This window comes from Hylaeus volcanicus, chromosome 8 (assembly GCF_026283585.1).
Source record: "Hylaeus volcanicus isolate JK05 chromosome 8, UHH_iyHylVolc1.0_haploid, whole genome shotgun sequence".
Lineage (NCBI taxonomy): Eukaryota > Metazoa > Arthropoda > Insecta > Hymenoptera > Colletidae > Hylaeus > Hylaeus volcanicus.
Window position 1 is genome coordinate 14,904,871 of NC_071983.1, and position 25,831 is coordinate 14,930,701.

Sequence of the window (25,831 nt, forward strand, 5' to 3'; positions counted from 1 at the left end):
ATATCAGGTATAGAAATTAATTCTGTCCCTTTGTATTCAATCATTCATTATTATTTTTTTTTTTTTTTTTTTGGAATTCTAGTTTAAGTAGAAATATTTACTCGTCATTTTGTCACGTTAAAATACCAATTTTCTAAGTTCTCGACACGATAACCTAATTCTCAACCTGATGGCCATTACAATTTATATACATATACGAAGTTCTTTAGTCATACTATTTTGCTTATTATTCTTCTCCCAACAGATTACACGTATAACTAGTAGTTATAATAATTGTAGAAGAATAACATCAGGTTGAGGATTTAGAAGGTAGGTACTTGAATGTACCAAAATTACGAGTAAGTATATCTATTTGGACCAGAGTTACAAATAATTATATATAGAGGCACAGAATTAACGTCTACGCTTAATAATTATTTCCATTTATTCCCATATTTATGTTTGAATTTTCGATAAAAAGAAAAAGGGAAAAAACTTAATAACTACCGCAATGTAGCGCGTTAAAAACATAGCAATATAATTTCGCAGCGTGTCACTCGCGACAATCGAGGCAGAGTATTATAACTCGTGTCCGGTGTATGAAACACGATGCACACGATGATGGTCAACGTGTTAATCGAGACAAATCTTCGATACTTTTAGTCGGCGACATGGTGGCATACTTGATTGGACGTTACCATTTTTCTTTTTATTGCATTCTTATCGGAAATCAAAACCAAGCCGAGTTCACGACCATTTTTAACGAGGCTTTAAATGAAACAATTATGTTCTACGACCTAGATTTATTTTTCATTTAAGAAAATGTAATTTTACGACCAGTTGCAACGCAATTTTCATTGCATCCTGTACGCTTTCCTTAAACGGAGCACTACGATTAATCCTCTTCTTTAACGTTATACGCACATGCGCGCACAACAAGCACCCACGCATCGTTCGCGCGCACTCACACAAACTCGTTCGTACCCTTGCATACAACACACGCGCGCGCGTGTGTGTTTGTGTGTTTTGTGTGTGTGTGTTTGTGTATATATGTATATATATTTATATGTATCATATACGTATATGACACAGTACTTTCTACGCATCGACGGTATGTATATAGGTATATCTTATCATTATCGTCGTATCGTATCAGAATCTTTTGTTCCTCCAATGATTATTCCATTTTTATATACCCTTCCCTTCTCGTGTATTTTTTAATTTATTTTTTTTCTCCCTCCCTACCTCCCTCCCTCCCTCTCTGTCGAGGACGAACGCGAACTACCACACTGCGAAAATTCGATTACAACGAACCGCCCTCTCTATAAGAAAAGTTCATCGACACGTAATTCAGAACTTGCTCTTTTACTTTTTTTCATTTGTTCCTTAAATCAAAGGGTTTTAGGCACCGTTCAAGACTTGACCTGAGGAAAAATTATTAGCAATAAAAGATCTTACGCTTATACTTACTCCCTAACGAAGTCAATCGATCTTTCACATTGTTCTTCTATTTTCCGCTTTTACCAACCCATTTATAGACCAATAGTGTACTCGTGTATGTGTATATGTGAGCGAGTTGGTGTACGTGTAGAATAATTCGACGATAACCTGCCTCAGCCAACTAAAACAAGGAAATCAGGGAAGACGTTCGAAAACGGAGATCTCGCTTATCACATAACTGCATTTTGTTTTCTTTTGACTCAACAGTAGCGATGGGCCCGATAGTATCGGTAGATCCTATGACGTACGCGTTAACATCGATACTTATCGATCCCCGGACACTGGCTCGACGGTATCGATAGTAAGGTCGATTAGTAAGGTATATACTTGTTGATAATTCTTGCGGTATCGATACGATTCAAACATCAAATATCATCGAGACCTCGACGAGACAACGATGTGTTTTAGTATCACAGTCGGGCATAATTAGAATGAATCTTCGAATCAATTTTTATCTACGTAATATTTCGAGTTAAACAGTTTCATGGAAATAATTAATACGGACAATTAATATTTGTCGAAGTAAGTAAGACCAAACGCAAGCACATTTGGATTATTCTTAATTATACGTCATTCTCGTTAATGCAAGTGATCATTTTTTATATGTATAACTAAATGTACTCCAAATGGGATCGTGTTTGAACTCATTTTCACCAGGAAACAGCCAGCAAACCACTGACGATATTCTCACTGAAGATATAATGAAATATTTTAATTTTGAATAGGAATTTACAGAAATGTTTATTATCAGCCAGTTGGTTTTGAACGCATTATTTGGTTTGTTTCTGGTAATCATCGTAAAGGAGTACTTTTTTGATGTAATCGATACGTATCGATACGACAATTGTACATCTCGATAAATTCCAAATCGTTTGTAATAGTCCCATTCGGTGAACCGACGCGATACAATCAATTTCTGACGTCAACGTATCGCTAGTATTTAAACACATTTCAGTCCCATCGCTACTCGACAGCTTTACATTAATTATTTATTATTAACGTAATCGAGATGCGTATACTATACTATTATATCAACAACGCGGTTATTGGAAGCGAAAATGGCTCCTGAACTACGGGATACGTTGTCTATTACACGTTCGAATAACAATGTAAAACGATAAACAAAATCACGCGACTGTGACAAAGCCGTATTGGCAGTTATACCCCGATTGGATAATTCCCAAAATTAAGATACTGGAGACGTGGTCGCGTCACCAGTAAAATATTCTATTAAAAAAGATTTTCTATTCATTTCTGCAGCAATTATTTAATGGAAGCTTCGTCATCAATTGTTTAATCGTCACGTTTTATGTTTCGTGCTTCTACATCGTGAATCCCATTATACAACGTTGGATAAGAAAAATACCAAGGCAATACATAGGCTGCTATCATATGGTAGCGGTCAATAGATTTGGTTGCGAAACATTTTTAAGCTCACAAGTGGCTCAGTGAGCGGATGAGCTTAACCATTTTTCGCTGCCAAACATGACAACACCGATCTCTCCAGCTATTGGTTGCTACCAGGGTGCGGTCACCATGTTTGGTTGTTAAAAGTTGTGAAGCTCACTCGTTCATTGAACCGTTCTACGAGCGGATCAACTTAAAAGTTGTTCGCAACCAAACATCGTTAAGGTGAGGTCCCATGTATGTAAGTTCGGGCGGCGAGCACGAGCAACGTCCACTTGAAAGTGTCAACTCGTCGCGCAGGAGGGTCTGATGGACCCAGGCGAGCTGGCACAACGAGCCGCGAACACCTAAACGAGCACGGAATCTCGAAAAAGGCCACGCACCATCATCGCAAAGGGTGGTCGACAAGGGGATGTCATAAAGAATTGAAAATACCAACCTCGACAATTTTTATCGGAACTTTGCGGAAGTAATTTCAATCGATTTCTGATGCTTCTGCGATCAAAATGATATCTCACATCGCGTAAATCGGACTATTTTTAACGAAATTATATGGAAAATCTGATTGCATAATTGAAAAGTTATTTCGTTAAAAATAGTTCGATTTACGCGACGTGAGATATCATTTTAATCGGGAGAACACCAAGAATCCAATGGCATCGCGTTCACGTTGATACGATGAATAAAGAATTCGATTTTATCAAAAACTGATTGATCGATCGCCCGTTTGACCCCAGACCCTTGAGCGAACCGAGGTAGGCGCTTACGGTCTCGGTGAAAACAAGCATTGGGGGTCTCGCTTCGAACCACTCGAAAGGGTTTTTCGATTTTTTTGAGCGTTCGATCCAGGCTCGCGTGGAATAGTCCCTCGTGTTCGCGAGCCTAGTCCGTGGACCGAGACCCAAACGCTCGTAAAAATCGATCCTTTCGAGTGGTTCCAACTGTTCGTCGTCGCATTTAGCGACCTTTTGCTCGCTAGTAGGAACGTGTTTTCGAACAAAATCCGGCGAGCACGGACAATTTATTGCTCGAGCACGCTCGTCAGATAGATGGGACCTCACCTTTAGTGAGCGGTGACCTTTCGGGACGCACCCAATGTGTCGACGCGGACGGCCAATGGGACGTTCTATTGTTTACTTCGTCTTTAACCGCAATGAATAATACACATACACACAATTACACTTCCTTCTTTGTTTATACGATATAGCTACGATTTACGAAAACTTGTCCCAAGTGAAAAGGTTCATCCGATTCGTTTAACGTAAAACAACGATCAGCGGAAGAGATATTACACGATTACTATCGTCTACGTCGTCTCGCACGCCGCTGCGACGATAATAGATCATCGACGGATGAAAAGGATCGAAATTGTCGTCTAAGCGGCATCGATCGATGTTGTTCCCGCAGAGAAATGTTTTATTGTTTCTAGCGTTTCTGTTATTGCTATTTACCCCCTCTTCTAAAGTGCAACGACCGAGCTCGATTTACCCAGATTTCTTAGCGTATTACGTTGCCCTATGATAGATTACGAGTTACAATTAGTGACAGGACTGATATGATACATATTGATGATATACAGTGGGTGTAGAAAGTATTCTTACACCGATCAATTTCCCAAAAAACTTTTCTGTGAAATTGTAGTTTCTTAACTTCTTTTTTTATAATCAATGATATTTTACATATTCTCGCAAGTCTCTAAGATAGATATAGTCCAAACAACATTTACTAGTTAATATAATTTGTGAAATTAACAAAAAAATGCGAAAAGTGGGTAAAAGTATAGAAGCAATAAGTATTTGTACGATTCTTATGACGAACCATTTACAGGAGAGTTTGTAACGTAAACACATTAGTTTATTGCTCCGTACGAATTAGAAAACGTAAAATTTCCAGTAAAGTACTTTTAAAAAAGGTTCCAATAAAGGAATGGAATAATATCCCACTTCGAATAACTAATAATTTAGTTAATTTAACGCTTAGAAGAGTTAGAATAATTATAAAATCAAAAGAAAATCCCACGAAGGAAGTATTATATACTTGTAGATTAATGTAAATTTCTTTTTTTTTTAATCAAGTGTTAAAAACTAAACAGTTGTGCGAATACGTATTACTTCAACATTTCGATCGATTGTTTTGATTAATCGTTTTTTTTTTCTTGTTAATTTCGCAACTTACATAAATAGCTGTCTTATTTGTAATCTATCTATTCTAGAGATTTCCGACAATATGTAGAATGTCATTGTTGATAAAAAAATAAGTTAATAAATTACAATTTTACCTAGTTTTTTTTGGAAATTGATCGGTGTACGAATACTTTCTACACTCGCTGTACAAGCACTTAAATTTACATTCGAGCAGCTTCAAATTAGATTACAAATAACGCTTCAACAAAACGTTGTCTTTTTTACACATTCGTCGGTATATTATTTTATATATGTATTCATCTTATATTTACATCTTTACATATGTGTATATGCAATAAAGACGTTAAATAAAATAAAATAAAATTTGATACCAAAGTACGTAATGAATGTATTGAAACGCATTGAAATCTCGAATATTATGTCAGTGTTATAATTCGTAGGAGGCATAAATACTAATGTGAATGTTCTAAAATAAGAAATAATATCTAATCGGTGTTAAATAAGAAGTGCAAGAACAAGATGCAACTCCAAGTAATTACAAAATCCAGTTGGTAAAAGTAATTACGTGAAGTCACATATACTTTGCAACTATTTATTGCATACCAATTATATTCATACCATAAACTTTGTTTCTTATTTTTGATACATTTGCAGTAGTATTGGAACCTACTCGATTTATACGTTATATGTATCAATAAGTATTTATTACAAAAACATCAGTATCGCAAATTGAAACCAAGAACGGGCTATGAGTATCGGTATTTTCTTGTAGATATCGGAACAGTTCGATATAAAATTACACTATTATGTGGTAATACACTATTATCGATACGGTATCAGTCCCATCACTAGTTACAGTGCCACCCGGATAACTGACCAAATTTTACCCCGGATAATATAACCATGATCATTCTTACTACAAATCCCAAACAAGGACGATTCGTCAAACATACCGAGTCAAATTTCATTGAAATTTCACTGAAAATTGAATTTTTTATCTTTTTCGTTACATCCTCATGAGAGTGTTACCAAATTCCGATCGAATTGTTGACATTTTTCTGATAAAAGTAAGTCCAAACACGATCTCATGTGAATTATTCTCGATTATTAAAAAACGATTCAAATTACGTGTTATTAAAAATGATTCAAATATGGTCGTGTTTGGTCTCACATCCATTGTAACGATCACGCCGATCCACTGCTAACGTTCTCACGAAGATATAATATAATATAAAAAGAAAATAACAATTTTTATTTTGACCAGTGACTGATTCATCCACGGACATAGGAATATAGGATATATTCAGCCGGAGCATAGGCTGGCAAAGGACGTGGTGCGGTATGAAGCCAAAATGGGAGGCCCGTCGACCATCTTACGTTGCCAATTTATAGCGGAAAGTTTACATAGAACTATAATTGAAAATATAGTTATATGTTTGAAAATAAATTTTTACGATTTGAACACTTTGACATACCTAAACGAAAAAAAAACAAAATAACAAAAATAAAACAATGAAATATTGAATCGTTGTATCGTGGTTATTAATTTGTATGGGGATTCCCGATCAGTTACCCGGACAGACACGTGCCTTACACCTTCGTGACGATGATATAACGCGTGGTCGAAAAGTAAAAGCGAGTGCTGGAAGTGCGTGTCCTTTTTTCGCGTGTCGAATCCCGCGTGCCGTGGAATTCGCGACTCCTCGTGAAAACTCTACCACTATATTATACGCAGGCCTCTATTAGACTTACGGTAGCACGATAAACCTCTATAAAAATAAGAGCTATCCTACGTAAACGTATTACAAAAATAAATGGCATTGTACTCTGCTAAAGAAGCAAAATGGTACAGGCGCAATGTCGAACGACGCGAGCATCGTTTATAATCTTCGACTCCGTCCTCTTTTCTTTCGCGCTTTTCCGATCTCCCCTTTTATATCTCCGTCTTTCCAATCGGTTTTTCTTTTCTATTCTCTTTTTTTTTATTTTTCTTCGTTTCCTCCACCGCACCGCTGACACGCCACCCCCGCGCAAGAGGGACCGTCCCTGATAATAAATCGAAATAGATTTTGCTCTTATTGAATTTCGTATATCACCCTCGACGACCGCCCTGTCCCCCTTTCCCTTCGCCCGGCGTTGATCAACTCTCGCCCTCGCGAAAGTCGATTTAATTGCATAGCGCGCAGCTCGTACCAGGAGACGAGCCATGGTATTATGGTTGATTGCCTCTAGCGCTCTAAGGTCGACGTTCAAACGACGCTTGGGGTCGACGGAAAGAAAAATTATAACTTTGTTTCCGAGGGAAGCATTCACGCCAATCCTGGGACTATTTGAATGTCTTTCGAATTTTTTCCATGTATTTGAATGTTACAAATAAACATCGAATACCTATCGTTAATTTGAATGTCTGAGTATTCGAATGTTATTATTCCGATATTATTACACGAGTACTTAACTGAGTATTCGAGTGTGATTATTTCGACATTTGAGTATTAAATTACTCGAATATTTAAATATTCAACTGTTGAAATATTCGAATACTGTTTGAATATGTGAGTATTCGAATAGCATTGCGATCAACGCGAACTGTATGATATGCAGTGGTTCTAGTTATAATGATAATTTCAAAAAAGAGAAAATATATTTTTTCTCCATTCGTTGGAAAGCATTGATGGAATTTCATTTCGTCGTCAATTTCAATTAATGTTAGGTTGATTATGGGCATGCCTCGCCTTTGTACTCTAACGTATACTTAGTGCTACTTTTATACATTTTCTTTCTCTACTTGATACTTCGTTATTTCTTTTGTATACAATCCTGGAAAGAAGTATCTTATTACTACAGTTAACTGTTGGGGTAGTGAAAAATTCTCATGTTTTTTACTTTTACTTTTTTCGTATTCATCTAACAGTGGCACTTATCACTGCCATGTCTTCGTTGAAAAAACTGTCGCGAGGAAGTAGCGAGTGGCCAAATAAATTTTGCTAATTACAATTAGAGAACGTTTTATTTAAGTCTGCCCTTAGTTAAAAGTAATGAAAAAAATGTAGCGAAACAATATGCGCTGAATTACTCGCAGCTTTTCATATTCTACCTAAACGTGGATAACATACTTATTCGAAATTTTATTTCGAATAACAAATAAATATCCGAACTGAATTTAATCGAATAATATTTTCTTCGTTATTTAAACGCGACGTTCGTCTATAAGTAACTGTCAGTCACATAAGTATTGATGTTTCGAACTAAATTTGTCATTACAAAATGTTTGAAGTTTATTCGCGTACATTATTATAATGAAACTTTTATTTGAAAATATCAAACCTATCATTTAATTTAGACAAATTTCCTCGATAGACATACAGGGCACGACAATTTACGAGACTCGCTGTAAGTCAGCTGTATCACATAATTTACAAAATCGTTCGGTTAGAGTTTTGCCGTTATTCGTCCAATTATTTATCTGAATAAGAATGTCTTCGAATGGAAATTTATTCAAATAAAGCTCAACTGTGCTCCCTACAGTGCTTCCACTCTACAATTTTTCACCGTAACTTTTGTTTTAAATATGAAACTGGGATACGTCGACCTCTATGCTATCTTCACGTTGAATACTTGAGCGTGGTAATGCGAGCACACTGCACATGTCCTATGAGCATGACCGTCTTGTCCCTTGAGCGCTGGAGGGAATCAAGGCTCAACCCCTTCGTGTCCACGACATCAAGATTTTATTTATAAATACGTATATACAAACACTTTACCCCTTCCTCCCTCTATTTGAAACTTTTAATCGCACCACTGGCTGGTACACCACTTGTAACAACTTCAGTACAATGATAAAATAACCGTAATCAAAGTATTTCAATTATATTTCGAAATACATTGTTTTATTTCGCAATTTCAGTATACAAAAAGACTGATGTGCACTTATAAAAAAAAAAAAAAGGAATAATATTTACTGCATCTAAGTGTGGCCACGAAGCGGTTGAACGTTCTTGTTCGAAACATATCACAAGCAAGTATAACCATACGAGTGAACGTTTTAAAAATGTCGACTGTTTGAATAATTTGCTATTTCTCGGCTAGACGAATTAGTATTCGTACGATCGAGTATTCAGCACGAGTCCATAAAAGGAGTACTTTTATGTTTGGTTGGCTCGAATTTAATTTGAATGTCTCGAGCACTCGAGCAAACCTAATCGCTGGTGCAGTCAGCCACCATACTACATCTGCTAGTACAAAAAGCTAAAGTTTATGCTTCAAATGGGGAGTCCAATTGCATCAGTTAGGCGTGTTAGATACGCAAATCATTAAATAAGCATTAAATTCGGACTGGAACTAAAATGGAGAATAATTCATTCTATTTTAATTTAATCTTCAAATTTTTAATCTTGATACACTAACATACGATTTATATCGGTTGACGTTAATTATAAACGAATTTGCTAAATATTTTTGTTTCCAAAGTATCGTTATGTTTTTTTTTTTATCGTTCATAACATAGCAACTTATAGAGTCGATGCAGGCTTTTGCGACTGACTGTGTATACACGCGATCAGGTGGCACGAATTGCACTTCGGATGATAAATTTCTTTGAATTCCAACCCGAGTCGACGAACGTGAAACGAAACTACGACTCGGTATTTTTTTGTAATTACCATTAGGCGACACTATTGACATTGTGTCTTTAGGACAATATTGATGCGTGTAGTATAATTATCAGTTCAATCGAATATGCGTGGACAACAAATTGCGAGAGCGATAAAAAGAACCCACGCAGGATAAAATTTCATTCGCTGACGAAAATTGAAATTTGTATTTTTTCAATGTACCCAGCGCCGTCTTAACGTTTTATGGAACTAGTACATATAGTTATGAAAATGACAAATATCAGTTTAGACGTGGCCGTCAAATGTTTTTTAGTATGCGACATCTAAACGAACCGTACACTGATTTGCCCAGAAGTCTACAAAGCTGTTAAAACGACCCTCAATGTACATGTATGTATATTCGTTAGAATATCATCAATGGATTCGTGAGATTTTTGTGACAAAAACGAGCACAAACACCACATCATTCCGATTATTTTTAATTGTTCGTATTAAAAAAAAATGATTTCAATGACGTGATATTAATAATCGTCCAAATGAGGTTACGTTTGAATTCATTTTCACCAAGAAAACTTGACCAACCCGTTGATAGTACTCTTGCGAAAACACACTGAAAAATATAAAAATAACAATTTTTGTTAGCGGATGACTAATCCCGCGTATGTTAATCTAATTAAATCACTCCTCGATGCATTTAAAGATCGATACCTTTGCTAAATGTATGCAAACAAGTGGACCCGTTCGATGACATACAAGCGGGGACTATCAGAGATTCGAATTACTCGCTCATATTATTATGAGAATTTCTCTGGACATAATGGCTAAAATATATTTCTCGTAACGAATTTAGTCGAAGAAACATCCACAAACTATCTAACATTGATCGAAGTTTGAAGATTGTAATAAGGGTAAATTAAGGATCTCGGAAACGTAAGAGAATTGTGAAACTTTGTTAGTATAAAGCGAGCATCTTCATAAATAATGTGTTACTTTATTATAAAAATTCATTCTAAAGCGGCGAAATTAATCCTCGGCGAGTGGACTGCGTTCTAATTTTTTTTTTATCTTTTAGGGTTATCTTTTGCTTCGCTAATCTAGATTATCGCTTAATCCGGACGGTCTCCATTCTGAATTAATCCGGACTGACGAGGTTTTACTTACTATGGTATGCTGGCGCATAGATGATACGAGAGGGCTTGTACCAAAGTAAAGCCAAATGATTTTGAAAATCCAGTAACGTTTGTTAAAACTCGACAATATTTTGTATACATCCGTCGCATTATCTTCTAGTTGTCTCTGATAGTTACGCCATCATACGTTCTTTGTAATGTAACAAATTTCTTGTACTTAATATTTTAAAACCAAGCTAGCTATGACAAGAAGTAAAAGAAGCGAGAGACTTGTCTCTAGACATTCGTTACCTTCGAAGACTGATTCCACCCCTTTAGAGTGGATAATATTTATTTACTCAGCGAAAAAGAAAAGTTCGTATATTTTTCATTACATCTTCACGATCATATTGCCAATTAATCGATGAAACTTTTCCGAAGAAAATAAGCCGAAATATAACTTTATTCGGGCTACTTTTAATTCTACGCATAGAAAGTTATTTTAATGGCAAACAATGAAAAATAAGCCGAATAAAGTCATGTTTAAACTCATTTTAACCGACAAGAGTTCCGCCAATAAAAATATAACGAAAGATAAAAAAAAGATTTATTTTTATAGTAATAACTGATGCAGAAATACGCGTGAAATGTCGCATTAACGTTTTGGTCACCGAGCGCATGTAGCGTCTTGCCTGCAATTGCTCTATCTCTCTCACTCATTTGTAGGTTATCCCCACTTATTTTTCTTATCGGACGGAGCATACAAGGCTCAGCCTCGGCTCGAGATCACCACATAAAAGAATCACTACGTACCTACTCCTCTTTCAAGTAAATTAGCAATCCTGATTTCATTAAACACAAAAATTACTATATTTATGAAGATACGAAACAGTCCCAAAGTTTCGCAATTTCTTAAATTTCGAAGTCTAAAGTTTTTTCTCAAAAATCGATTTGTTGTTTCGGCTCAACTGTACGATTTTTGACATTCTCTTGCGAGTATAGATATGGACGTTTTCCAATCGATTTGTTTTCAAAGAAATTCTACTGCCAGGAACGAAGGAATCGAATAATGTAACGTAATTTATTTCGCAACGAGATTAACGGAGAATCGGGTAAAGTACAAGCATCGTTGTTAATATCCGTACTCTCCACCGTGGGACACCTATCCGAAGAAACATAATACTGACATGGACGAGCACGAAATAATAATAATAATTATTATTATTATCGCAATAACATATATACATATGAAATCGTCAAACGAAAACGTAAATTTAATAAGCATACAAAGAAAAATATATCCAACAAATACATATATGCATATATATATATGTATATATATTTATAAATTATAATCACTTTCGAAACGGTCATGTAAAAAATATTGTGGATCGATACAAAATAATCACATTGCACGGAATATCGCTATTCTCGGAGCCATTCTTATCTCAATTAGCCACGCAATTTTTTCATTTCTCGTTCGAGTAACAATTATTTGTAATTTTCGTATACAAACGGCGCATTATGGACGCGTCATTGCGCTATTGTTTTAAATTACACCCTCTTGTCTCATAAAAAAATGACGATCTTTACGTCGGCACTTTCCGTTTTCGTTTGCTTTTTAATGGACGCGAACATCTGTAACTACTAAACGAAGAGACAAAGAGAACACGCGTAAGAACATTCTATACATATAGTCCCGACACAGCTGTTCGTTACGTTTCGACAGAACAAAAATCACGTTAAACACCCGCAAAAAAAAAATGGCGAAATGATCGGTATCGCGACGGATGTACGTGCGGAGTTAGAAGGCGAACAGAAAGGAAAAGGAGAATGACGAAAGCGAGAAACAAGGATTTGTAGAACTATAATGTAGCGTGAAAAAAATAGTAATACTTTGTGTTGAGATTACGATTCCTTCCAGTTACGAGAGGGAGTTAAGAAATCGATGTCAAGGGAAGAAACTTTCGATAAAAGACAAGCTTTGTGCTAAGACACATTAACGACTTTTCGACGATCAAACTATTTAAGCGAGTTAAGCCTTTATCGTATGAATTTCATTTTATCTTTCAAAAGAGAAATTATATCTTATCTATTCGTACGTTCATAAATTAATTAATATTTCAATTGAACAATTTACGCTAAAGTCGAGTTAACCCTCTACTAGTTTGTTTTAAATAAGCGGTTATATAATAACGGTTTTAAATAACGGTCATGTTACAATTTTGTCTAACTAATCAACAATTAAAACATTAGCTCACCTCTCATAATTCGAAACTAATTCCATTGTTGCACTGGATGCAAAAATACTCGGACACGGACCTGATGTTTTTTACCGTCTCGACCGAACACTGTCGTGCAATCTGAAATCTGAACTAATCTGAAGTCGTCAGTATGCCCAACCAAGAAAACCCTAACAACAAACTCGAGAACATGGCTGCCGGTTTACGCGGTAAACGTACCACGTGACCTCGCGACGGTACTTTTCGTGCTTCGAAAATATATACATATTGATGATATACAGTGGGTGTAGAAAGTATTCGTACACCGATCAATTTCCCAAAAAACTTTTCTGTGAAATTGTAGTTTCATAACTTCCTTTTTTATAATCAATGATATTTTACATATTCTCGGAAGTCTCTGAGATAGATATAGCCCAAACAACATTTACTAGTTAATGTAATTTGTGAAATTAACAAAAAAATGGGAAAAGTTGGTAAAAGTATAGAAGCAATAAATATTTGTCCGATTCTTACGACGAACCATTTACAGCAGAGTTTGTAACGTAAACACATTAGTTTATTGCTCCGTGCGAATTAGAAACAGGGTTGGAAACAATTAATTACTTTTAAAATTAATTTCCGTCTTTAATTGACAATTAATTACAAACGATGTAATTAAAAATTATTTCATTAAAATTGAATTAAGCAGAATTAATCGAAAGTCGTTTAATTGACGATTGATATGAGCAAATTTAATCGAAGATATTTAATTGACGATTACTTTAAGCAGAATTAATTCAAAGCCATTTACTTGACGATTACTTTAAGCAGAATTAATTCAAAGATATTTAATGGACGATTACTTTAAGCAGAATTAATTCAAGCTATTTAATTGACGATTTGTTTATATCTTCAATGTTAAAAGAGATTTACATAAAATTTAATTAATTGTATAAGTAACACATATAAGTTTATTAGATGGATGCCAGATATATCCGGCGCTCGTACAGAAAGGGTTATGCCGGCAATACCAAATTAGCTGAACTGCTTTATGTTTTTAGTATATTACTTTAACAAATACATTATTCTATATACAAGCAACTCATTTTGATGAGGTTAATAGTATTTAGTATATTGCATTTGTCGCTACAAATTGGTTTATATATATATATATATATATATATATATATGTTTATTTATATGTGTTACTTATATAATTAATTGAATTTTATATAAATCTCTTTTAACATTGAAGATATAAACAAATCGTCAATTAAATAGCTTGAATTAATTCTGCTTAAAGTAATCGTGAATTAAATGCCTTTGAATTAATTCTGCTTAAATTAATCGTCAATTGAATGGCTTTCAATTAATTCTGTTTAAAGTAATCGTCAAGAAAATGGCTTTTAATTAATTCTGCTCATATCAATCGTCAATTAAACGACTTTCGATTAACTCTGCTTAATTCAATTTTAATTAAATAATTTTTAATTACATTTATTCAAAATATTTATTAAGTTGATTTAATTAAATTTGTTTAAATCAATTATTTAATTAAAAATTGTAATTGATTATTATTCAAACCCTGATTAGAAAACATCAAATTTCCAGGAAAATACTTTTAACAGTTGTGCGAATACTTATTGCTTCAACATTTCTATCGATTAATTGTTTTTTTCTTGTTAATTTCGCAACTTACATAAATAGCTATTTTTTTTTTGTAATCTATCTATTCTAGAAATTTCCTACAACATGTAGAATGTCATTGTTTATAAAAAATAAGTTAATAGGTTACACTTTTACACAGTTTTTTTTTTAAATTGATCGGTGTACGAACACTTTCTACACCCACTGTATATATATATATACATCTTGATCGATTCCCTTACGCGTTAACTATCGTCTATACAAGCTTGGCCAGTGACTTTCACAAGGACATCTCGGGAGACACACGTACTTTGTTTACCTTCGTTTGCACCCAGTGTTTCTTAACCTTCTCAAGCATACGGCACAGTTCAAAACAGTAATGGCAAACGAAAGACGAATTTTGATAAGCGATAGAATTTTACTGGTACTCCAGAACTTCCATAGTAAATTTGCACTTTATTAAATTTATATCTTTATTTGGTTTGGACTAGACACTTTCACGACTGTATTTTGCAGTAAATGAAAAGGTGACCGTCGTATTTTCAATTCGCAACGTATTTTTCATATAAATGGATATCAACAAAAATTTTGATGAAAGAATCAAGTAAGCGATTAATACCCATAAGAAAGTTTACGTGTAATAGTTAAGCGTTTTACGCATTTATATGGTGCAGATGATAGACACGAAAACTGAAATCGCAAATGTGAATATTTTATGTTTCATTCGGGTAACTAATTTATTAAAATAGTATATTGGCACGGCGTTATGAGAACGTTGCCTGATTTTCCTAATTTTGGCACGGAAAATGACTCTCCATTTGCCATCGTTGCTTTAGAGGAAAATAATAATTTCACGCTCATGGCGCAGTTTACAGAGGAATGATCCTGGTACAGTTTTTAATCGTAAATGATTATAAGAAAAATTAAAAAAAAAAAAAACTGTAAAAAATAAGAATTTATTAGATCTTTTGGCAAACGTTCACGGCACGGAGGTTAAGAATCACTGGCTTAACCGTTTGACTGCAGTCGTCGTTTTGTTGAGCAGCGCCAAAATTAAGACAGAATAAAATGTGAAATACGCGATCATTTTATATATGGTTTTATTGAGAATTTGTATATGTATCTAGAATCGAATGCTTTTTCAAAAAGTAGCATTATACTCCACCAGATAAGAGTATCGAACGAGTTAGAAAGTATTTAGCAAATAAGGGCTGCTCATCCACGATCAAACGGTTAAACATAACGCATAGAGGTGTGTTAATACTCGAGAGCTCTTAGTATACCCAGATATACGAGTAATATAGTGATAGTTATCCAGATAACAGCAATACTTGGGTTTTATACCATTACGATTATAATAAATAAATTAATGTGGAAATATGCATAAAGTATGCAATTTTAGCATTTACTACATATTACAGTAAAAAATTAGAAATAATATTCTTTGGAAAACAGAGTATTTTATAACGAAACTGTAAACTAATTACTATTACTTGGATAATTGTCACCAAAACGTATACATTTACTACTAGTAATACCATTATCGCGTTTTGTATCATTTCTTTTGCTTCAATTGTAACGATTAGCATTATCATCACTATTTACGTGTAAACGTAATAATTCACATAGGCGACATGAATGATCAATAAAATTTGTACGAATTGCAGTAAGTGGTGGAAATAACTACGTGATAACCTCAAGGACAAAATTTCATGCTCTCGAGTATTAGCTCACGTCTAACCAAGTATCCATGCACAACGTGTTTCTCGGATACTAACAATAAACTATAAACTAGGGCTAGGACTATTTGTCGAATTTTTGTCAAATATTCGGCGAATGATTCGAATAGTTGATTATTTGGATGTTTGACCATTATCTGGATATTTTTAGTACTTGAATAGTGGACTGTAAGTCAAATTCTTGGAATCGCTCTTTTTTAAACTCTTTTTTAAACTCTTGAGGGACGAATTCTAAATGAACTCTTTTCTTGCCTTAATCGAGTACACGCAATCTGTACCTGTAATTTACTAATCAGATATAGACGAATACAAATTATTGGTATAATCATATTAGGAGTGACGATACTCGAGACATGATATTCGATTATTCATATTCGAACTTAAACATTCGATTAGTCGTCCCAGCCCTACTATAAACGCGTAAAACAAGGAAAGAGGGCACTGGTAAAAAGAGAAAAAAAGAAGACAACGATTTCCCCGACGAACAAAACGACTCTTGCATCCAGTCGCGTATTTCTACTATTTTTCCCTCTTTTTTTTTCATTTTCGCTATCGATTTTCTTTCCGTTTCTTTTTTTTTCATTTTCTTACTATTGGTCCGACATGTGCTCTTTCGAAGAAAGGACCCTATCACTTTCCTCTCTTCTTATGAAAAATACCCGAACATTTGATGTACATGCCATGGATAAAAAAAAAAAGAAAAGAGAACTCTCAGATACGTCCGCAGCGTTACGGTCAGAATGATTGAGATCGTTAAACTGATCCGGTGGCTGCGAAGTATCAGTGCTGGGCAAAGCCTAAACCGTGCCATGCTTCGAAAAATACTGTTTGAAATAGGTTTCCTCGATTTTCGTACGAAAATCGACACGGATAAAATCTTATTTCGCGCGATTATGGTCTCTATCGTCGATAAATGGATCGTATGTTCGTTCATTAGACGAACGTTTTTCTTTCTCTTTTAAGTCTGGCTCGTTTACTGTCAAATCAACCCCCATACCGCGTCTAATTACCGATACAAGTATTCACTTGTATGTTACGAGTAACAAGTATCGAATTCCTAAAGTTCGATAAGAAAAATCGTGGTCCAAAAAGGAGACACTCGTGCGTATTTATAATAATATTAAAATCGCATGTACATGTTAACGCATTACTGATGAAAGAATTACATATGTACAGAAATAGGTAAAATTGTATTCGAATAATAGATAACAGTTAAATCGTTACTCGTCCACTGTGAAATATTTCATTTAGTAATATAAATTCTAATTTTCGTTCCACGAATAACGAATAAACAATTGTTTATCTCGCATCTGTCATTTGAAATTTGTGCTCAGATAAGAATTTTGCCCACATCTGCACGCATAGAGATGTTCAGTAGAAAAATAAAATAAAATATTTTTCTAATAAGATAGTGGTGGTATATTAGCTGAAAAGGGAACTGCCGTTTTGCAGAGAGTTCCATCGATATTTTTTGTTCGCATAGATATCTCTCTTTCGTATCATTTCTAATTTCAAGTAATACAAGCTATTTATTTTCCAAGGGCGGAATAATTTAAAACGCGTTGCTCGAATAATTAATATATTTTTTAAAAGATACCGAATTAATTCCAAGTCCCAAAATTCGATTATTCGATTAAATGAGAACAACATCACGCAGAACTAGAAACATCGACGGAAAATCACAACTTTTGATAAAAACGAAATACTATAACGAAAGAAAGTATTTATCGCAAAGTTCTTAGTTTTGGTTTAGCCATAAAATTAAAAGCTACGAAAGATCATGAGATTATCACAGAAAAAAATATAGATCAAGATAAACTAGCAGAAAAAAATCATTTGCTTCGTGCAATTCGTCAGCGAGAGAATACTTTTGCGCACGATTTTACTATTTTGCGTATAATTTTCCGCGTTTAAACGTATCCATGATATTCCATTTTACAAAAGATATACGTTAATGTAAATAACGAAAATTTCTTTTCCAATCCGTTATTCCATATCTTGATTCTTTTAAATAATAAAAACGAGCAAAAACATACTCAACTGTATATTTGCTCACAAAATTAGCTCATCTATACAAAGCATAGAGAATATTGGGTTGTCCAGAGAGTTCGTGCCAAATTATTCAAAGATGACATAAAATTAATAAAAACATTCGACTAAAAAGAATAGATTTCCATCCATTTTTAACAAACATGTACGTAATTACAATAATCCCTCGAAGTAACAATAGATTTCTCCTTCGACAGAAGGACATAAGTCATCCCCACCACAATTAATCTTTAATTATCGCGTGATGATTAAACAAGTGACCATCACTGAAAATTTTCATTTTTCCATTTCTCGATATATCATCGTAAGAGTACTATCGATAATAAATAACGGTGTAAAAAATAATGGTGAAAAAAACCAACAATTAAAAAATGATTAACATCGCCAGGAAAGTGATTACTTTTCTGAAACACATCAATTTATTTAACAAGATTCGACGTTAACCGAACTTAAGTCGCTAATAACCATTAGTAATTGTTGCGACTCTAAACGTATATTACAAAAAAAATAAATAAAATACAACCTTTTATCATCTTTTTACTACTATTGTCGTATCAAAATACTTGTACGGTAACCAAAGAATACATTTACAAAAGTTATTGAACACAATGTTTACCAGTCCAGGATGAATATTTCTACCACGTTCGGGAGGCTATGTTTATTAAAAATTTCAATTTACATCTCGTTATCGACGACTATCCACGACCTGTTCCATTCCAGAACACAAAAACAATTCAGATTATAAGTGATTAACAGTCGGCGCAAATTTTCCGGACAACCCATTATTAATCTGGAGTAAAAGTTATCCTAAAGAGAGCAAACAACTCGAATACTTCTATTTCGATCGATAGAATAACAACGTATATAACAAAGAAGTGCTCGGAACAATATTTTTTTGTTTCTTAGTAGAAAGGGTCTCTTTTATTTTCACGGATGGAAAGAATTTGCTTGCCCAGCACCGTGAAAGCGCATATGTATCGAGGAAACGCAGAAATAAGTATTAAAGAGAGGAGTAGGGGGTTTATTAGAAGGCGAAAAGATGGGACGAGAGAACTAGAGAGTATAAAGAATTAAAAACAAAAGTCGGACAGAGAGAAAAGAAGTAAAGAGATCGTAACGAAGGATCGACCGATCAATTCGGAACTACAATTGTTTTGTTTTCTTCTTAGGTATTCCTACGAGCTACCTATTGTATTTACAATCATAACAAGCTACAAAATATGTATATCGTTATGTAATTAGGAGCTGCGCGAACATATGCACGGAGGCTTTAAATCACAGCATTGTAGTACAATTAATATTTCATAGAGCTGTACAATGACTAGCCAGCATGAAGAACGTCGCTTTTCTTGTTCTCATTGCACCTAAGTTATCCGAACGAAACACGGGAAACGTGCCTTTTTCATTTCACGCGCGAAAGATACGATCGTGGAATATTTTCTTTTTTTCTTTTTCTTTTATTCCTCTCCACCTCACGGATGCAAGCAACAATACGTTCCACGCGTAACCGAATACGAACAAAAACATCAACAAATGACACAAAGAACAAATATCGTTTTCCCCTCTTTCTGTGTGTCGCAATCCTTTGCGAGTAAATCAGTCTTGGCCCGGTGACTTCGCGTCTCGTTTAAATCAAAAGCCTCAGGCATACGCGCGCAGAGAATTGTTCGTCGTTTTATTTTATATATATATATATCCGTATATATATATATATTTTTTTTTCTTTTTTATTTTGTTCTCTGCGAAGACTAAAAGACCGTCGGAACAGATCTCTACGATATAAGGAAGTTCGAGGCACGCTAGCGCGAATATATTTTCTCTTTTTTCTTGGTTTTGTGTTTTGTTTTTTTTCTTGTTTTTGTTCTCTTTCTATTCGAATCGAACCGTGAACCCGCTTTACCCGCCGTCGGAGATGGGCAGAATTTTACTCGAATAACAGATGAGAAGAAAAAACATTAAATTCGATCGAACGGTTACATTTTCGTTTCGTTTAATTTAAATTGCAAAAGTTTGCGTTTTTCCATTTGTTTGTTTTTTTTTCTTCTTTATTTTAATTGTATACGAATTTTGCCGTATCTCTATAACGCTGCTGATTCGAAAACACTCGAAGCGCGCACGCGCTACGTTCGTCCGTCGCGTTTTGATTCGTTATTAACGCGCGCGCGATCGATCTTCTATTTTCGTTTTATCGTCGAAAACGAACAGACACCGCGCTGGATCGTACGCAAAAATTTCCGAAGGAAACGAAAGCTTTTTCGCGGCTGTCATGGTTCCCTCGCTTGTATCTAAGCTTCGTGGCGTTAGTGATAAAAGATTAACAATAATCGTGATAATCGTATTAATCAGAACGTTAATAATAATAATAATAATAATAATAATCGCTAAAACTAAGCTCTAACGGTAGTTAAAAAAAAAGGAAAAAAAAAGGAAAAGATCAACAGCCCTGCTATTACACTCCTAGTACTTAGAACTAACACGATCTGCACATTCGCTCGTCGTTTTTTTTTTTTTTTTTTATAATACATCCGTATATATATGTATACGTATATACAATATGTATCTGTGTGTACAATACACTTCGATATGTGAAAAGTAAGTACACCCATGGAACTGATTCAAAGCCGTGTAATTGTCCTACGCGATAAAAGAACACCGACACCGTAACGTTTCTATCGTTCATGTACATACATACATACGTACGCGGTGAGCTACGAAGAATTAGTACGAAGCAGTGGCGTAACTAAAGCTGCACAATAAGAGTCCCGATTTCGATACGAACGAAAAGCAAATATGTATATCGATTAATTTCTAATTGTTTTTTTAATCGTATACGTTTCGTAATTACAGACTCTGTAATAAGTAGCGAGTATGGAAAAGCCCCATAATTTTCCCACGAGAAATCTTTTATTTCGAGACAAAACAAATATATCAAATCATTTTTGATTATTTTTTTTTAATTCCATATTCTTTTTTTTTTTTTTGGTAAATATAAGTTTTGTTCCGTAAAATTGTGTAAAATAATGTTTTACGAATTTCACTGGTTGTTCGTCTTTCGCGATTAAAAATACCTCTACCATTTTCTAATATTATATAATATTCAAAAGATAGAGTTAACTTTCCCCTAAAAGTATCCCAGAATTGGTAGTTGCGCCACTGGCTCGAAGGGTAGGGAAAGAACTGAAGCAAGGTGAAGAATGAGGAAAGAAAGAAGTAGATGAAACGTGAGAGAAGGAAAATGACAAGAGAAGAAACTTAAGATCAAAGCTGAAAAAAAAGCCATGGTGACTACGTCACGGGTCCTACCCAATACACGCGCTATGGACGTTACTAAAATGAAGCTACGTTTGCGTTTTTTTCTAATAATAATAGTGGTTATAGTAGTAGCAATAATGATAATAATAATAGCGAGAATAATATATAGTTGGGAGAATGTCAGTGGTGGTGGTTGTGGTGATGGTAATGTTAGTGAGAGTATTAGTAAGAGTAGTACTAGTGTTGTAGTAATAATAGTAGTAGCAGCGTTAGTAATAGTAATATTCTTATTTTTGTTTTGTTTGTAAAAGTAATAGTAGGGTGTCTACCAAACACCTTCGGTAGAGACCAATGTCCGTTAAATTCTGACAGCTACATACGCTCCGTGACATTGCTTTCTTATTTTTCCTCGTTTTGATATCATCAAAATAGTAAACCAATAGTTTAAACGTTGTAGATAATAATTACTATCTATATCACAGATCCAAGTGACTAAACTCCTTTAAAAATATAATATAAATATGTTATGCGTATAATGGTTCGCGCATAATATATATACACACATAGATATATATATATATATGTATATGTACTCGCAATGTGATTGAAAAAGAGGTAAATCAAGAAGTGCGGAAACTTGGAAAACTCGTGTAGAAACGTTATTCGGGATAGTTTATGCTAACATCGATGTACCACGACGAAGATCGATAAAACGAGGAAAATTCAGCGATCGAGGTGAATCATCGATCGCTGCTCGAGTACGTCCCTTCGAACGGTGCTATTTAATTTCAGAAATAGGCAAAATTTTATTGGAATAAAATTATTCGATTGAATAGCGTAAATCTTTATCTATCCAACGTGAAATACTTCCATGCTACAATTTAAATACTAATTTTGATTAAACGAGTAACGAATAAAAATGTGTTTCATCTTTTATTCGTTATTCGAACTTTTCATCCAGATAAGAATTTTGCCCATCCCTGTTTAATTCTCGTTAAAATATACGCTCGTCAACGTAGCGATCCATTATATGGACCGAGGGCTGACCGAATACGTGCAAAATGGCAATCAATGTACAATTGATTTTCCATTCTCTTCTGTTCCTTTCTAAAAAATTGAAACAAGATCGGTGCGTAAAAATTGTTTAGTATTATCAATCCACGATTGGGGTTAAGCATCCATCGCGATCCAGAAAGCGGATGCTCTTTAGGCACTTTGTTCAACCAGCACCATTAAATATGACACGCGATCGAAGAGCCCGCGTTAGAACGCTGACGTCGCTACGTTCGTGGTAAAAATCGTCATTGCTGGCATAAACTGGCATTATCAATTGTTGCGTTGAATATATTCGGTGTACGAGATCGTAGGGCTCGTATTCGAGTACTGAGCGTACAAATATAGTGCAGGGTGAAGCCCTGGTGGAGGAATGCCGCGATGCAGTTGATGCGAATGATGATGCGACTCTGATGATTCTATAGGGGATGACATTTGCGGGTAGAGTTGGGAGTTGAGGCTATCCAAGGAACTGGAAGAGCCCGTCGTTTGGTAGACACTCTGCGATGGTGTGTGCTCGTGAGACACAGGTGAATTAAGTGTGAATGGCGAAGACGCCGAGGTGGGACATACTACTTGCTGCGGTGACTGGTGTTGCGGTAAGGACTCAGACATACTGCCATCTAAACACTAGTTGGTGGTCTGCGGATGTAGCAGCGGTAGAGGAAGTTGAAGATTGTTTTGCTTCGCTAGACTTGCAATCTCTGCTGCGATGCCTCCTTTGGAACCTGCCAAACCATCCAACGAAGACGGTCCTTCACTGTAGCGTAGATCACAAACAGGGCTCTCGAAACCTGTGCCCGGCGTACCACCACCAGTACTCTGCGGTGTCGGTGGATTGTGATTTGTATTGCTTTGATTCATATCACGGTGTACTCGATTTTGATGTCGTATGAGATAACTATCACGTACAAACGTACGTCCACAGATGTTGCACTCGTACGTTGTACTTGCAGTATGGGTACGAATGTGAATTGCAAACTGACTCTTGGACGTGAACGTAAGAGAACATCTGTCGCACACCAAAGGCTTTTCGGCAACGTGACTCCAACGGTGTGCCGTCACGTAGCTCTTTACTGCAAAACGTTTTTGACATATATCGCAGGCGTACGGTCTTTCTCCTGTGTGCACCCGCTTGTGAGTATTGAGACTACTCTTCTGCGTAAACCTTTTCAAACACAGCTCGCATTGGAAGGGTCGTTCTCCTGTATGCGTCCTCATGTGCACTTCTAAATATGGTTTACGGCAAAAACTGGCTTCGCATACTGTACAATGATATGGTTTGTTGCCCGAGTGAAGTTTCATATGTACATAATACGATGAAGCGGAAGATAGCACCTTGCCGCATACTTTGCAGGGCTGTGGTCTCGACCTTGAACCCTCTTTAACAGTTTGTTGTCCCGTTGACTGACGGCTCGGAGTCTCCTGTTGCACACTTTGACTTTGCTGTCCCTGCTGTGCCTGTTGACTTTGCTGAGTTTGTTGCTGACCCTGTTGCTGGCTTATTTGTAGCGACGTTTGCTGCTGTGGCTGCAGATGACCTTCCTGCTGAGAAAGGTCCTCTCTGTCATCGGATAAATTCACCATGGAATTGGAACCATCCGAACGACTCGAAGCAACAGAATAGAAGCCCATAGGCTCGCTTTTGATTTGTTGTTCGAACATGGATGTCATTATGTCGGTCTGCTGCGGCTGAGCCAGCTGTTGCGATTGTGGCTCCTGCTGCTGCGCTGCTTCTTGATGGGGGAGCAGAGTCAGGTTGCGCTTGACAAGCTGCTCATATCCCGCGTACCAATCCACCTGTGTGACAGGGAACCTCTATAAATCGCCATTCGAGTTGCTCAGTCGCAAACGCAAAAAGTTGCGTAAACGTGGATAGCCTCGTAATTTCCGGTTCGTGGAATACTCAAACTACGAACGTTAAGCGTTGTCAGGTTAGATCAATCGTTTTGACATTTATCTTTGACAAGTGACAGAAGGTAGCTGGATGATCAGCTGATTGCATAACTTTTACGCGATGCGCTCGAAGACGGCGCGATACCGTCGTCAACAGAACGTAGCCCAGCAGCGAGCAACACGGGCAACTCTATTTTTAAAAAAGCGACAGTCGAAACGGCGGAATATTTTGACTGCGAAACCGGATTCTTAGCGAGCACTTTGCGAGTGGGGGTCGCTTTCGCTGCGGTCGAAATTGAAAGCATCGTTCTACGAACCTTTGCTAATGTAGTAGTCTTGGGCTAGGGTCGAAAAACGTCACGCCTCATCGAGCGCACGCCTCCCGTTCTCGAGCGGCTTCACGGACAATCGCGAAACATTTGTACGGCCAAATTGTTTTTCTCCGACACAAAATATAAGATGGCTGCGACTATATTTCGCGACCGTCACCTATATGCACTCGACAAACACACGCGCCTAAGTACCGACCGACGATATTCACCAACTTTTCTAATTGGCTGCCCTTCTTAAGCCGCCAATATTATATCTCTGCTACGACTGACATATCGCGACTTCGAAAACCGCTGATTGGATCGATCCCGCGCTAAGCTTTATTCACCTGTTTGATTTTATGCAGATTTTATAGAACAAAATTTCTCAATACCGAATAATATCCAAGTTCCTCGTGATATAATCGGATTTTTCCTAGCAACTCGGTGGATATCTGTTAAAGTACTCCGTAAAAAAAGAAAACTTTGAACAGTGGCGTAACTAGCAATACGGAGGGGGTCCTGCGTGCTAACATTTACGATGGAGATGATTTCAGTATTATTCATTTTAGATTTCATTTTAAGTATTATTATTTCTTTAATTTTCAAAGAAAGCTGATAAACAAACCTAGTACATCCATATTTACTATATTAAACAAAAATCTTGTATAAAATATTTCTAGTAAGACAATTAGATATTTCACGTTTGAGCAGAGCTGTGACAAGGCAGGGACAACAGGGCCACGAGGCACTGGATTCCATATTAGAGATCTGTAAAAGTAAACTAATTTGAAATAAGTCTTTGTCGTCCGCTCAATTTACGGAAATAATTTAATCTATTGTATTGTTCAATAAAATTTGAGACAATATTTCTTTTTGACGACGATGCAAAATACTCATACAGAATATATTTTCG

At 35.8% G+C, this 25,831-nt stretch overlaps 1 protein-coding gene and 1 long non-coding RNA gene across 2 annotated transcripts; both read right to left on the bottom strand.

Moving 5' to 3' along the window:
• Positions 1–47: 47 nt before the first annotated feature.
• Positions 48–15,603, bottom strand: LOC128881610 (uncharacterized). The gene is made up of 2 exons (XR_008458115.1): positions 13,011–15,603; positions 48–1,600 (listed from the first exon to the last, which is right to left on the bottom strand). It is a non-coding gene; the product is annotated as an uncharacterized LOC128881610 (long non-coding RNA).
• Positions 15,604–20,437: 4,834 nt separating this feature from the next.
• Positions 20,438–25,348, bottom strand: LOC128881607 (zinc finger protein 32-like). The gene is made up of 2 exons (XM_054132843.1): positions 24,925–25,348; positions 20,438–24,511 (listed from the first exon to the last, which is right to left on the bottom strand). Exon 2 carries the CDS (start codon positions 24,383–24,385, stop codon positions 23,342–23,344), a length of 1,044 nt encoding a protein of 347 aa, XP_053988818.1. The 5' UTR covers positions 24,386–24,511; positions 24,925–25,348; the 3' UTR covers positions 20,438–23,341.
• Between the last annotated feature and the right edge of the window lie 483 nt (positions 25,349–25,831).

Excerpts from the sequence above, each read along its gene's own strand:
- LOC128881607 (XM_054132843.1), bottom strand. The coding sequence starts at position 24,385 with ATGACATCCATGTTCGAACAACAAATCAAAAGCGAGCCTATGGGCTTC.